The sequence below is a fragment of the Balaenoptera musculus genome, chromosome 15 (assembly GCF_009873245.2).
Source record: "Balaenoptera musculus isolate JJ_BM4_2016_0621 chromosome 15, mBalMus1.pri.v3, whole genome shotgun sequence".
NCBI classification, from domain to species: Eukaryota; Metazoa; Chordata; class Mammalia; order Artiodactyla; family Balaenopteridae; genus Balaenoptera; species Balaenoptera musculus.
Genome location: NC_045799.1, coordinates 4,623,820 through 4,637,730, shown reverse-complemented (window position 1 = coordinate 4,637,730; position 13,911 = coordinate 4,623,820). Strand labels below are relative to the sequence as shown.

The 13,911-nt window shown below is 55.9% G+C and overlaps 1 protein-coding gene across 1 annotated transcript in view; it reads right to left on the bottom strand.

The window, feature by feature from the left end:
- Window positions 1-348: 348 nt before the first annotated feature.
- Window positions 349-13,911, bottom strand: part of APCDD1L (APC down-regulated 1 like) — a 51,578-nt gene continuing 38,015 nt past the window's right edge. Inside the window, exons 2-4 of the mRNA XM_036826360.1 lie at window positions 10,317-10,455; window positions 6,996-7,548; window positions 349-2,559 (exon numbers count right to left, since the gene is read on the bottom strand). Of these exons, the coding sequence (XP_036682255.1) occupies window positions 1,804-2,559; window positions 6,996-7,548; window positions 10,317-10,455 (1,448 nt within the window). The 3' untranslated portion in view covers window positions 349-1,803. The remainder of the gene's footprint in view (window positions 2,560-6,995; window positions 7,549-10,316; window positions 10,456-13,911) is intronic.

The following is a 13,911-nucleotide window of genomic DNA, read 5'->3' as shown; positions in this document are numbered from 1 at the left end:
TTTTATTCTGTGTGCACTGGAAGCCCCCAGAGAGCTTTAATTAGGACAGGGCAGTGGCGTGAAGTGAAGGTGCATAACAGAGAGAGCTGGGGTTTACCTCCACTTGTTTTATTCTCTTTCACACGTTCTCTCAAGACACTTCACTTCCTTTCTTTAGAACCATAATCCCCTTGGTTGACTTTAATAACCAGCAGGAACATTTTTCAGGCTGTTTAATTTTATTAAAAGATTCAAATTTGATGATAAATGGTGGTATGACTGCCTCAAGCCTTGGGTACAAGACTTGCTCAGCCGTGGACATGTTCCCACCACCCACCCGCATCCCCGCCAGGAACACTGCCACACCGCCCACCCCGATGCAGTCTGAGACTGTAAATAATCTAATTATTTCTTGTACTTTGGTAAATATGCCACGAACACTCATAGCTCTCTGAGACCTACAGAGAATATTAACTCGGTGGGTTCTTTGTTTTGTTTTGTTTTGTTTTAAGAAGGCTGTGTAGATAAGTTAGGGCAATTTCAGCGGGCTGATTGAACCCCACACAGCCGAACAGAGGACAAGGGCTTCCCTCTGAAAGCACCATTAGCTTCACAGACAATTGTTGTTCAACATCTGTGATAAGAGCCAGAGACAGGGTTCGGGCAGAGGAAGGAGGGCGTGAACCGTCGGCACAGCATCCCAGAAACCCTTGAGCCCACCAGGATGCCAGGTAATTTCACAGTGTACAGACAAGGCCCTGGGAACACAGGCAGGGTCCCTGGAGAGGCACAGCCTGTCCCCACCTTGGTGACAGCCCCCTCTGAGCAGGGAACGTCAGCACATCAGCACTGCAGCGAGCCGGCTGGGTGAGGTGTGGCCCTCTTCTCCCTCCTCCTCCACATGTGGCCGGGTAGCCCGCTGACCCTAGGATGGTCCCAAAGACGCGTCGGAGGTTTCTCTCCCTCCTTGTCAGCCAAGCACAGGGAATCTTGACAACAGAGGACGCCTGTGCAGGGCTAATTACAGAGCACATTAGTGTCACCGCTGTCATTAGTATTAATTACTTTCCAAAGGCTGGAAACGCTGCTTTCCTCCAAAGACCTGACCCCGGCCGCCAGCCCCACACGCTGGGGTTTGGTGTGGATGGGGCCGCCTTTATTTGCTTGCTGGCCCCGGGAGGGCTGGATTTACCCGCTCGCGGTGTTGACAGCTCGAGGCCTGACTCACAGGAGCATAGGCAGGCGCAGACAAAACGCCAGCAGTCACGACTCAAGAAAGCCGAGTTGCCCCCAAAGAGACGAGCCCCCTGCCAGCTAGCTGAGACGTGCTGAAAGCCCGAAGCAGCATCTTTAATTCATGGCTCGGGTTTCAGTTTGTATTGCTAAATCCGAATTAATAATCTTTAAACAACAACCCACAGACTCAGCAGAGCAGTGGCAGCCCGCGCGTGCAGAACCGTGTTTCCATTTCACTGAATCTCAGGGGCTCAGGGAGGGAACTGGGGTGCCGTCGGGCAGGGAGACGGGTGAGGTCCACTCCCCGGCGCCGGCCCGCGCGCTGCCCAGGAGAGTCGGGAGCGAGCACTTAGGAACTCGGAGCCGTTGACGTTGCTGCGATGCCCGAGTTTGTGGTCATGATTTGAGTTGCTGGCCACGGTGTAGACTCTGCAGGTGCTGTTGAAACTCAGGTGCTGAGCCACTTAGGACGCAGGCCGGGCTGTGTAACTGTCCAGGGCAGTCACGGGTGGAGGGGTCTGTGCCAGCAGGGAGTCCACGGGGTCGGACGGGTGTCCTGAGGCACTGTCTGGAAGTCAGAGACCAATTTCATAGCCACTGGAGGAAGTCCAGCCCAAGAACCAGGAGCAGGAAGGGGAGAGGGGCCGCTGGGGGACCCAGCCCCCCACCGCCGACGGGCGTCTGCAGCAGAGGCCTGGAGAAGCCCCAGGCCACCCTGTCACAGAGCACCAGGGGTGCTTGGTAGGACGTGGGCCTCTTCTCCGGGGTGTCGGGACTGGAGCCGTCAGTGGGCCTCTGTCCGATGAAGAGCAGGCTTTGCCCGAGGGGGTCCTGCTCCATCCTGAAGAGCTCGTACTCCACGTGGGGCAGCCTGATGCCCAGCGGCAGGCACCCATTGGTGGCCGTGACGTCCCGCTCGGCTCCCAGGTACCAGGCCCCCGGGCCGCCACAGCTGCTCGGCTCGGAGAAGTTGAGCATGGCCGTGGTGACCCGGTCCATGGGGGTGACGCGGGCTCGCGTGACCTGGAACACCAGCTCGGTGCCGCCACGAACCTTGGCCGACGGCGTGCCCTTGGTGTAGCGGCCGGCGGCGTAAACGGTGAAGGTGGGCTGCCGGCAGGTGGGGTCTGAGAAGTGGTGGTAATACCCTTCCCAGGAGCGGTTGTGCGCGTGGAAGGTGAAGAACCTGGTGAGGAAGAGCACGGCGGGGCGCACCTCGCACCCGGGGCTGACCCAGCGGCCGCCCAGGCGCAGGGGCAGGGCCGCCTGGCGGGGCAGCACGGGCGGGTGGTGCTCGTCGGAGCGGGCGATGAGGCTGCAGGCCGGGCAGGGGCGGGCGTGGTGCTGGCAGAGACAAAGGGAAGGCGGTGACGTCCGAGGCGGGGAAGCCGGGGTGCACCTGCGGCGGGCTGGCTCGGGGTCCCGCCCCCGGCCGCCCGTCACCCCTTCACTCCCCCCCTCCAGCCCGGACGGCCACTTCACTCTTCGTGGACCTCAGGCGGCTCCTCCATCCTCTGGGCCTTTGCACCTGCAGCTGCTTCTACCTGGAACTCCCCCCGGCACGTAACCGGGCTGTCTCCTTCCCGGCCTCTCAGTCTCAGCTCAGAGGCCTTAGAGAGACCTTTCCCGACCACCCCTTGTGCGGTTGGGCCTCAGCCCCTTCTAGTGCTCGGGGACGTGTCATTCCCTATTTCCTCTGCGCTCCACTCCTCCCCCTTCATTGGAGAGTAAGCTCCAGGAAGCCCAGGCTGTCTCTCTGTGACTGCACCATCCCCAGGGCCTAGCACAGTACCTGCTCGCAGCAGGTGTATTGGGCAAACGAAGGAAGGAGAGATGGAACTTGTGTCCTGGGATTTGAAAGAAGTTGTCCTTTCCCACACCCGGCCTGCTTGGTCCCAAAATTCGACCGTTAATGTTTACTGTCTTTCTCCTGCCTGTTGTTACTTCCCCCACCCCCAACTCATTCTTTTTTAGGTGCTTCGTAAGGGCCAGGAGCCGCGCTGAGCACTTTTCATGCACTGTTGCCTTACAGCCACTAAAATTCTCATGCCCTTGGCACCCCCTTGCTGAGCGTCTGTGCTGAGGCGTGGCTGAAAAGTTGCAAAGAGATTTGGCACAAAGATGTTCATGCTTGTGTTATTTATAATTGGAAACCCAGCCCCCTCTGCATTGTCAGGTGCGGGCACAGTCCTCAGTTGCCCGAGGCTGTTTTCCTCTCGCTTTGGCCTTATTTACAGTTGCCCCTGTCTTATAAATTCTCATGAGCTGGGTTTACAGTAAAACACGTCAACAGGAAGCAGATGCTAAACCAAACTGCGTGGGAGTAGTCAGTCTGCATTTTGGAGTGAAAAAGCTCAGTCCAGGCCAAAAAGAAACCAGATACAGACTTTTTTTTTTTTAAGGGAGCTGCTGCCCAGAATTTAGTTCAGAGCATCATTCTGAGAGGTAAATGTCCTGGAACAGCCACTTGTCAAAGCAGGCATCCCCAGCGTTTGCAGTTCCAGAAGGACACCCAGGGCCACAGGTGCACACAGGACAAGGAAGGGGAAAGGCATCTTGCTTGAAGCCCCAGCTGGGAAAACAGCTCCAACTTTTTTTGTTCAAAAAACAAAAGATTTCCACAGATTGCTGCTGGATGAGTTTCTTGCCAAACAAGGGGGCATTTGGGAGTTCTAGTTTAGAAAGAAAATATTGGACGATTCAGAACAGACTTTTTTTTTTTTTTTCTATTTTGGATTGCTACATTATAAGCTCTTCTTATTTATTTCTATGATGAACCTAAAGTTGCCTTTTTTTCCATAATACAGAAAACGATATTATTTTTGGTTGGGGGATTTTGACCCAGAGCACTAGAAGGCACTTGGAAATGCTAATAAATGGCTACAGAAAGGTTTGTGACGGAAAGAAGCAAGAAAGCTGGGTAGTTAGCTGGAGTGCAGGTAATTGGAATGTTGGCTGGTAAGAGTCTCCTCTAATTTAGGCATTTTAACCCACATTCCAACTGTTGTTACACTAATGTGTATTGACAGGACATAGTGCATTACATCACAGTAATCTCAGGGCTGCCTTTCTCCCTCAAAAGAGATGTCTTTTGCAGACAGGACATCTGGGGATGCTGGTTGGTAATTTGGGGCAAGCAGTTTTCTGCATGGCAGAAACAAATGGAGAACTAGCAAGACTTGAAGGTGAGAGAGGGAGAGAGAAAGCATTTCCTTCTCTGATGCTCTGGAAGGGGATGGAAGAAAGTATCTGTCTCTATCAAACACCTTCCAGGCATCGTTGTGCACAGGTCTGGAGTTGCACGTGTTAATAAACAAGGCCCCAGCCAGCAGAATTCACACTTGTGTGCAAGCCAAACTCTTACTGGTTTAAGCCTGTTATATAAAGTTATATCAACAGCACATACAGTTTCTAATGAACCCCCAGAGGTGACACCAGGCTTAGATGATTTTGGTCGAGCGTTGGCTGATTGATTAGGATTCTATATCCAGGCAATGAATTTGGGGATCAAATTGGTTTTAAATTAATTAACTTCTTAAAATGTTCATGTTTACCATCTGGTTTGGGTTGTGGGCAAGGCTTGGGCTCCGGAGAGCATAAGGTAATGACTAATTCGTTACTTGGGGGGTTTATCTGCAGCGTATCCTTCTGTGAAATTATCTTCCTTTTTCTTTTTTTCATGTGGAGGGGGGCAGTTGGTGAGTGAACATTTAATTTAACATCCGTACATCTGGCCCTGCTGGTCCTGTATGTTCTGCTTGGCAATTGCACTGCAGTTTGCATGGGCCACCCTGGCTGGTCAGGCAGCAGGAGGGCAGGAGTCTGCAGCCCCAGAGCCTGGCCTGGGGACACATGACATTTTCATCCTCCGTGCCCTGGGGTCCGTTCTCTCTGCATTCAGAGCAGTTTGCCCTCCTAATGAGGTGGTGGGTGCCGGTAATCACCCCACCACCAGTGCCTTCTCTGCTCTAAGAAGGATGGACGTCAGACCAGCCTAGAACATTGGCTGCCAAAAGGGGAATCGTTTCGAGGTCATGAAGAGAACTCAGGCTGATGTTCTGATCATGAGAGCTTCATGTTGTGCTTCTTCTCTGCTACCCAGATCTTGGGTTGGGAGGAGGGAGGTGGGAGAAGGAGAGAAAGCAGATGGGCTCAAACCTGGTGCCCCTTTCCCCCCCACACACACTGGGGATGCTTTGACAAGAAGCTGCTCTCAGGGGTGAGATGTTGCCCCATCTGGTTTAATTCCTTAAGTGTCTAGTATACAGCAGGCGCTCAGTACATGCTGAACATGTGAGGGTTGCCTGTGGGCTCAAAGAGCACTTGATAGGGATGCCTGAACTCATCCATTCCCCCATCCATCCATCCATTCTCACTTTTGAAAAATATCCCTTGGGTATTTCCTACAGACATTCTTAACCCAGAGTCCTAACCTCGACTTCATTTTTACAAACCTCAACCTAAAATCAAAAGTTTCTTCTCATTGTGAATGTGGGCAACAAACCCCTGTAGCTTCAGTGGAACCTTCTGCTTTGTGGCCGATCTCATATTAACAGTGTTGCAGATACTAGAAACACTGTTTACACTCATTGCTACTTTGAAATAGGGAGAATAAAGAATTCCCATTCATAGTATTCCCACCTCAGAGTGTTTTAAGACTTGGGTAACTCTTTTAATAGAATTGGTTTCTGTTTAAATCCCATGTCTTTTATTTTATGCTTTTACAAATATTTTTCTGAGGAGGGGTCCTGGGGTTTCACCAGACTCACTGGAGTGGTCACGAGGCCCTAGTCTTGCCCACCAGGCTCTGTGCTATGTGCCAGGAGAACTTTACACACATGAAGTTCAGTTTCTTTTTGCCTGTGTGCTCATCGGACAAAAAAGGGCTATTAGATCTTCCCCAAATCAGGACAGCATGTTTGTGATGTCTTTAAGTTAAAGTCTAGGTTAATTGACTTACGTGAAATTGACTCTGGGGTTGGCACATCTCAAAGAGAGGGCATCTCCCTTTAGACTGCAGCCTCCTGCCCAGAGGGTGGTCCATGGACCACCTGGGAGCTTGTTAGAAATGCAAAATCCCAGGCCAGACCGTGAACTTGACTGTGCTTTCTAAGAAGATGCCCAGGTGCCGGCATCTTGAGAACAGTCGGAGTCTGAGAAAGCGCTGCTCCGCCTGATGTTAGTATGATGGGGAGCACCCAGTGCCGCCGGCTCCAGGGTAACAGTGGGTCCACAGGGAGCTTTCGAGAGGGGCCTTCTGAGGGCTGTGCGGCCGCCTGGCAGAGCTCTGGAGGAGCTGCCCCCCTAGTTCATTCACCAACATTTATGGGCCCAGCCCATGTGCCAGCCCCTGGGCCAGGTGTGGGGACACGGAGGGGCACAGGGCCTCCCCCCACCACGGGTGCTATTGGGAGAAGGCGGTCAGCCAGTAAACAAACAGTGCAGCCCAGAGTGTGCCAAGTGCTGGAACCCGTGCAGAGTGGGGATGGGAGGGAACATCTGAGCTGGGAACTGAGGGAGGGGGGACCGGCCCGTGCATAGCAGGGGCAGGAAGGGACCCTGCCGGGTCCATGAGGAGGATGTCAGGAGGACCACACTCCAGAAGACTCCCCAGTAGTTCCTTCTGTCCAGACCTGAGAAAAGATGTCTCGAGTGGAGGGAAGAGCATGTGCAAAGGTCCTGAGGCAAGCAGACCAGTGCGGGTCAGGGCGGGGAGGGCCCTAGGCAGGGACAGATCCCACAGGCTCTCAGAGCTCGCCCTCCTGGGGCCCCAGACTCACCAGGGCGCTCTGCAGCGGGCGCTGGTAGCCGGTGGGCCGGTAGTGCCGCCGCTCGGCCCGGTCGGTGTGGATGTCCCCCAGGTAGAGCTCCTCCACCAGCCGGGGCGCGGCCTGGGGCTCGGGCTGCAGGCGGCGCTGCACGCGGACCAGGCTGAGCTCGTGCATGGTGAAGCCCAGGGCGGCCGCGCAGTCCCGCTCAGCCCCGGCGCCCAGCAGCTCGTACAGGGCCCCCGGCAGCCAGGCCCGGGCGGCGGGCAGGCGGCGCGCGCAGGCCCGGCCGGCCGGGCTCTGGTCCAGGCGCCCGGCCACGTCGAGCAGGGCGCGGCGGCTGTGGAAGACGACGCCCACCTTGTGCAGGTAGTAGTCGGCCTCGGTGGCGCCCCGGGTGACCCAGGAGGCGCGGCGCAGGCGCACCTTGCCCTTGATGAGCAGTGAGTGGGCGGGCTCCCGGCACGAGGGGTCCCTGTAGTAGAAGTGGTAGGCGCGGAAGAGGCGGTTGGGGTAGAAGGTGTAGGAGCGGGTGAGGAACTCGGGTCCCGGGCGCACCTCGCAGCTGCGGGGCAGAGGGGGGTTGGGCAGAGCAGTGAGTCCCCCAGCCTTGCCCCGGGATCCCCCTCCTATAGCCTCTGTTTCAGGCCTCAGCTCAGGGCTGGGAGCCTGCAGCCTCAGTTTCCCCAACTGATCTCAGCCCCACTTTGGGGGCTGGGGGCCTTCCACACTTGCCTTGTGGCCTCAGCAGAAGCTTTCCTTCCATGCCATCCCAAATGCCTTTTTCAGCGGACATCCCCCCTCCTGGCCCGGCTCCCCGTGGGTCCCATGGATCCCCCTTGGCCCAAGAAACACACAGGCTTTGCAGCCAGAGGACCCGGGTTCAAATCCCATTTCCGTCCCTCCTGAGGAATGTGAGCCTGGATAACGCCTGGCTCCTTCCTCTGGGACTCGGAGGCCCAGGATCCACAGTCAGGGTTTCCGGGAAGCAGCCAGCACAGTGGTGGCACCTGGGAGGAGCTTAAGAAACGGGGGCTCCTTCGCACCATTTGGGGGGCCCTGTGCTCTGAGCTCCCGGGGGCAGGGTCCTGCCTGTTCTCTCCCCGTTGGATTCCTGGCACCTGGTCCAGGGCCTGGCACACACTGGACCCCCCAACCCTGCTCCTCGCTGAGTGAATCGTGAATGATGGGTGCTTACATTGTCTCCCCCCTGGCAAAGCTGACGGGCCCCCTGCCACCACATTTCACCCACATCTGTGACAGGCTTGTTGATCTAAACCAGTGAACTTCTCCAGTGAAGGGTCAGATAATAAGTATTTCTGTCTTTGTGGCAGTTACTCAAGATCGTGGTTCTGGAGCTAAAGTAGCCAGAGACAGTATGTACCTGGTGGGCGTGGTTGTGTGCCAATAAAACTTTATTTGCAAAGCCAGGCGTCAGGCTGGCCCTGACCCCCCAGGCCCTATTCTGCTGGTGATGAAACCTTGACTCCTAGACCCCCAGTCACACCCTGGGCTGGGGGGCAGGAAGCCTCTGGGACTCTCCCATCGGGGCTCCGCTGGGGTGGGTGGTTGACAAGCTCCCGGGGAAGAAGAGCAGGCAGGCACCCCCTGCACAATGTTATGCTAACCAAGGAAATGTTTCATACCAGCGCTGCTGGAGCAGGAGAAATATGTTCTCGCTCACCCTTTTCTTTCAGTCTTTCTGGTTATATTAAGGAGACAGTCTCGGTTGGAGTTCATGTGTCTTTAACACCAATCTCCCTTTTCTCCCAAAGTGAACAGACTCAGGGCCTTAGGCAGGCAGCGAATCAGGTGAAAATTTAATGATGTTGTTTTGCTTTCATTGACTTTCTTTTTATGGTTACCTCCTATTTATGGCAAGTGGCTCAGCTCCCCATAGCCATAGTGATGTTACACTTCCTTTAAAAATAATCATAGTGCTGTAAATGTGTACCGTATGCCAATTATCCCCCAATAAAGCTGTAAAAATGCGTGAATATATTTACACCAACAAAAGCAAGTTGGTTTAAAGAAAAATCGTAAGGAAATACCAGTACAGACAGTAGTTAAAAATGGAGAGAGGTGACTCACATGCCCGAGGGCGGGAAGGTTTGCCCAAAGGAACGCAGCAGGTCACACCAGACAGCTCGGTGGTTCCCAGACTCTGGGTCTTTCCCTGCACTACTCCCAGAAAACAGCAAAGCCTGTCTGAAGGGTACAATGGGGGACTTTCTAGGAAGAAAATATTAGAAGTTTCTAGAACTATCTGGAATGCTGTTGTCTTGGGGCAGGAACAGCCTGCAGCCAGTCCCCATCCTCCCCATGTCTCAGTTCTGTCTCAGAGTGACCCCGGCCAGTGGTGCATGAACCCCACCTGGCCTGTGGAGTCGAGGAGGGGGCAGAGCCTGGGAATGTACCCAGAGCATCTTTGCAGAACTCAAGTCCCCTTCCTCCCCCAGTGCGCTAGCAGATGTTTGGCAGTTGGATTTCTCCCTGACCTCGGGAGGTGCGTGGAGGACATGGAAAGTCCAGCTCCTGACCCCAGAATGGGACTGGCCCAAGGGGCCGGCCGGGGAGGAGGGGATGTACTGGGTGTGGAGGAGGACACTGCCTTCCTTCTCCCTGACCCTGGGAGGGAGGACCCAGCTGGCTGCCCCGCAGATGAGGGCAGAGCACAACGCCTATCGCCCCAGAGCAGCACTGGGGCCTCTGAAACGTCAGGTGAGCCTGTCAGGTTAGAAGGAGAATTCGATGGGCAGGCAGGACCCCTGGGCCCTCTCTGGCCTACTCCTTCCGGCCTCAGGACCTTTGCGCCAGCTGCTGCCTCTGCCTGGCTCTGCCCCTGGCTCCCCGGATGGCTGACTCCTTCCTCCTTTCAGATCTCGACTGAATGTCACCACCTCCGAGAAGCCTTCTGTGACCGCCCTCGAAAGAGCCCTCCCAGGCCACTCACTCTCACATCCTCCATTTTATGTCTGTCACCATCTCAAGTTTATGTCACTTATTTCTGTGTTTAGGGCTTGTCTCCACCGCAGCTCCCCCTGCACCCAGCTCAGAGTAGCTCCTCAATAAGTGTTTGCACAGCAGGTGCTCAATGCGTGGAACAAGTACATTTCATCCAGTTGCTGTCTGTGGCTGGGGCAGGATGCCCGACACAGTCCCGACCCGCCAGGCTCACTCTGGGGAGGGCGACAAGCAAGCACGTGCTTGGCAGGCCTCTGGACAGTTGGACGAATTGTGCCCATTTCACAGATATGGGACACTGAGGCTCAGGGTGGGTGAAGCCTCCAAGCCCAGGGGCCTGTGGTCAGCGTGACCTCAGCAGGGTCTTACCCAGTGGAGATCCAGGGCCCGTCCAGGCGTGGGGGCAGCAGTGCGGTGACGGGCGCTCTGTTGGGCAGGAGCTGCTGGCAGTGTGGTCCCCAGCGCAGGCGGCTACCCCCTGCCATCCCGGCTGCCTCTGCAGAGTGGGCTGCAAAGCAGACGGACCCGGGTCAGCGATCCCAGCACACCCTGGTTCTTCACCTGCCCGGCCAGCAACGGGCTCCCCAGATCGGGGCGCCTCGAGTCAGCCTCGGGACTCATCTGCCTTCTGTGCGCCTGCCTGCCGTGGCCAAGTGCCGCCGGGCCCTGCACCCGGGACGGGAGGCAGCCTGGACTCAGAGGAGCCGGACGGTGGGACTTGCACCCCCTCCCAGCAGGAGCCCAGGCTCTGCTTGACCTCTGCCCCTGGAGCAGCCAGACCTGCACCCGCCGCTCGTGGCCACTCCCTTCATGGTCCCCCCGTGGTGCCAGGCCCGGGTGTCGTCCATCCCCACAAGTGGGACCTGGCCGGCGCCGGCTCACCGTGGTGCTCGCTCGGGAGGCGTGTGGTGGGGTCAGGCAGAGGCGTGAGGCCAGCAGCGGGGCCGGGGAGGGCTCGGAGGCCTCGGGGAGGAGGCTGTGAGCGGTGGGGCAGGCCCGGGGTCCCCGCCCCCACCAGCTGGGCTCGTCTCGTGGAGACAAGCCAGGCCTGGCCGTGGCATCTTCACTTCTAGGAGCGGCTCAGAGGTGAGACCACCAGGGCCTTCAGCTGCTAAAGAGCAGCGGTTCCCCTAGAAACTGTCATCCCCGCTCAGCGAGTCGGGCCTGATGCAGCCCAGATGGCGGGACGTATGGGAAGCTCGGTGAACGCGAGCAGCATCCAAATGTTACGGCAACAGGCTGCGCCCAGGGGCGGCCGCCTCGACCCGCCGGCCCCGCTCCTGCAACAGGCCTTCCCAGGGCGCTTCTTCCCACCACGCCTGTGGCTGACGTGGGTCGGGGGGCGCGGGGGCCTGGCGGAGATGGCGGGCAGCTGGAGAGGCCGGCCGGGCCGGTCCAGGAGGCCCAGGAGGGCGTGTGGGCTGAGTGAGGAGTGAACGAATAATGCCCCCTGCCGCCCCCCCCCAGCACACAGTCACGTGGTCCTGTCCGGGTCAGGAAGGGCAGTTCGGCCAGGGAGGCTGGGGTCCCCGCCCTGCCCCTTGGAAGCCGTCTGATGGGGCCCGTGGCCCCCAAACTCTCTGCCCACCTCGGCCTCTCACAGTGGATTCCTCACTTTCCTGGAGGTCTGGGGTCTCACCGGGAGACTCTCGGGGTCCCCAGGGCCCAGCTGCGAAAACTGGAGTGACACCGACGGGGACCACGATGCGGCATCAGTGGCTCCTGTTCACTCAGGACCGGCTCCGTGCACTTTTATTATATTATCTGAGATTTGTATACGTTAGCTCACCGTTGCAATGACCCCAGGAGATGGTGTTAGCATCCGCTGCCTCTGACGGGTAGAGCCACGGGCTGGGCGAGCCGGGCTTAGCTGGCCTGGGGCCCAGGCTGCCCCCGGTGACAGAGCCGGGCTTCCAGCCAGGCCATCGGCTCTGGCCTGACGGCTTAGCCACGGCTCCTTTTGCACTGCAGGCAGGGGAAGGGGCTGAATGAAGGAATGAGTAAAAATCCTGTGTAGCACTGGGTCCCTGTATATTCCTGCTGTATCCTACACCTGATTTATAGGCTTTAAATAGCCAAATAAGAGAGATGAAAATAAACAACCAATGTACCAGGGCTGTGGTGTCCCCACGGACAGCGGGCACTTGGGCTGCCCCAGGGGCTCTCAGGGCCATTCTGCAGTGAGACCACGCCAAGGGGAGGCTTGAAAGAGTGGTTCTGTGTTAACTCGGGCACATCTAGCCTTTTGGGGACCAGAACCAGGATGTTGGGGTGGACAAGTGGGCATCCACGTTGGGCCAAATGCCCAGCATGGCCCCGTCGGGAATCCTGAGCTGGGACATACATGCATCCGCGCCCACGGCTCCCGCCTTCTTGTGCTCCTGAGATCAACTTCACCCGGACCCTCTGGGTCCCCTGGGTCCAATTCTGCGGGTTAATTTGAACATCACTGGTTGTCAGTGAAGCTTGACAATGAAAGTGTTGATTTGGGGAATGGATGGGAGCAAAGGGAAGAAAAAGGTCAGAAGGGGGTGTGTGTTATTTGCCTGGTAGGAAAATCAAGCTTATGTCTCAGAGCAAAACCGTGAACAGGCCCCAAATATGACATTGGCGCTGTTTCCACAAAGCTTGGTTTCTTCTTTTTTTTTTTTTTATAAATTTACTTATTCATTTATTTAGTGTTGGCTGCGTTGGGTCTTCATTGCTGCATGCAGGCTTTTTCTAGTTGTAGCGAGCGGGGGCTACTCTTCGTTGTGGTGCGCGGGCTTCTCATTGCGGTGGCTTCTCTTGTTGCGGAGCACGGGCTCTAGGCGCGCAGCCTTCAGTAGTTGTGGCATGCGGGCTCAGTAGTTGTGGCTCGCCGGATCTAGAGTGCAGGCTCAGTAGTTGTGGCACACGGGCTTAGTTGCTCCGCGGCATGTGGGATCTTCCCAGACCAGGGCTCGAACCCGTGTCCCCTGCATTGGTAGGTGGATTCTTAACCACTGTGCCACCAGGGAAGTCCCAAAGCTTGGTTTCTTGAGGAAATGTTTTCTGTTCAAAAGGAAACGAGCCTTTCCCCCAGGTACTCCCTCTGAAGGCACCTCGAAGAGATGTCGCCTTCACGACGTTATATTTTGACACGAATCCTGAGATAGTATGTTCCCGCTAAGTGTGTTTTAGTTTGTCTTGCTTTTCTGCGAGAAATTGGGATTTAATTAAGTCAGGAGACAAAGAGATACGGTGAAATCTCACCATATTCAGAACATGTACATGCAAAACACAAAACACAACTGGAGCCCTTCTTTGTAAAAACCCGAGCGGAGCGTGCCACTGCCTCTCGGCTGCAGCTTCAACTTCAAGGTTGCAAAAATGAAGCCAACCGATTAGAAATGAACACATGAAATGTTTCCAGTCCCAGCTTTGGAGGTAGCTTATAGATTTTCTTTCCTTTCTCTCCCTCTTTTCTCCCCTAGAAAAGTCTGAGCTCAGGGAGCCACAGCTGAAAGCAGATGATGCCGTGGGCCGGCTTGCACAACTTTTCCTGGGGACCTGATAGACTGAGTTAAATGCGTGGGCCAAATTGATTTTTATCAACCATGGATTTTTAATTAACAGTGGTGTCCACTTACCGCCATCCATTATTTACTGTTTACCCACTAATTAAAAATTATGCTGCTTTGGCACTCATAAGAGCAGGACATTTGAAATTAGATCGCATCGTTCAAATTACCTGCAGAATTAAATCCAGAGCGTCGAATTGCTCAGACCAGGCTACTGGGGTTTAAAATATGATCTGCTCCAGCCTGTTGTATGATCATGAGTCAGAATGCCAGGAGCAGGCTACATGGCAAACATCGTGTGGAACCTGCCTGGGGTCTTAGTGGGGAGGGAGATCTTGGAGTCTGTCTTGAGCGGAGGTTGTCTCACCCAGGAATCCCAGGGAAGGCAGCCTGTCAGTGCACTGATGGAGTGCTTCCAGGTG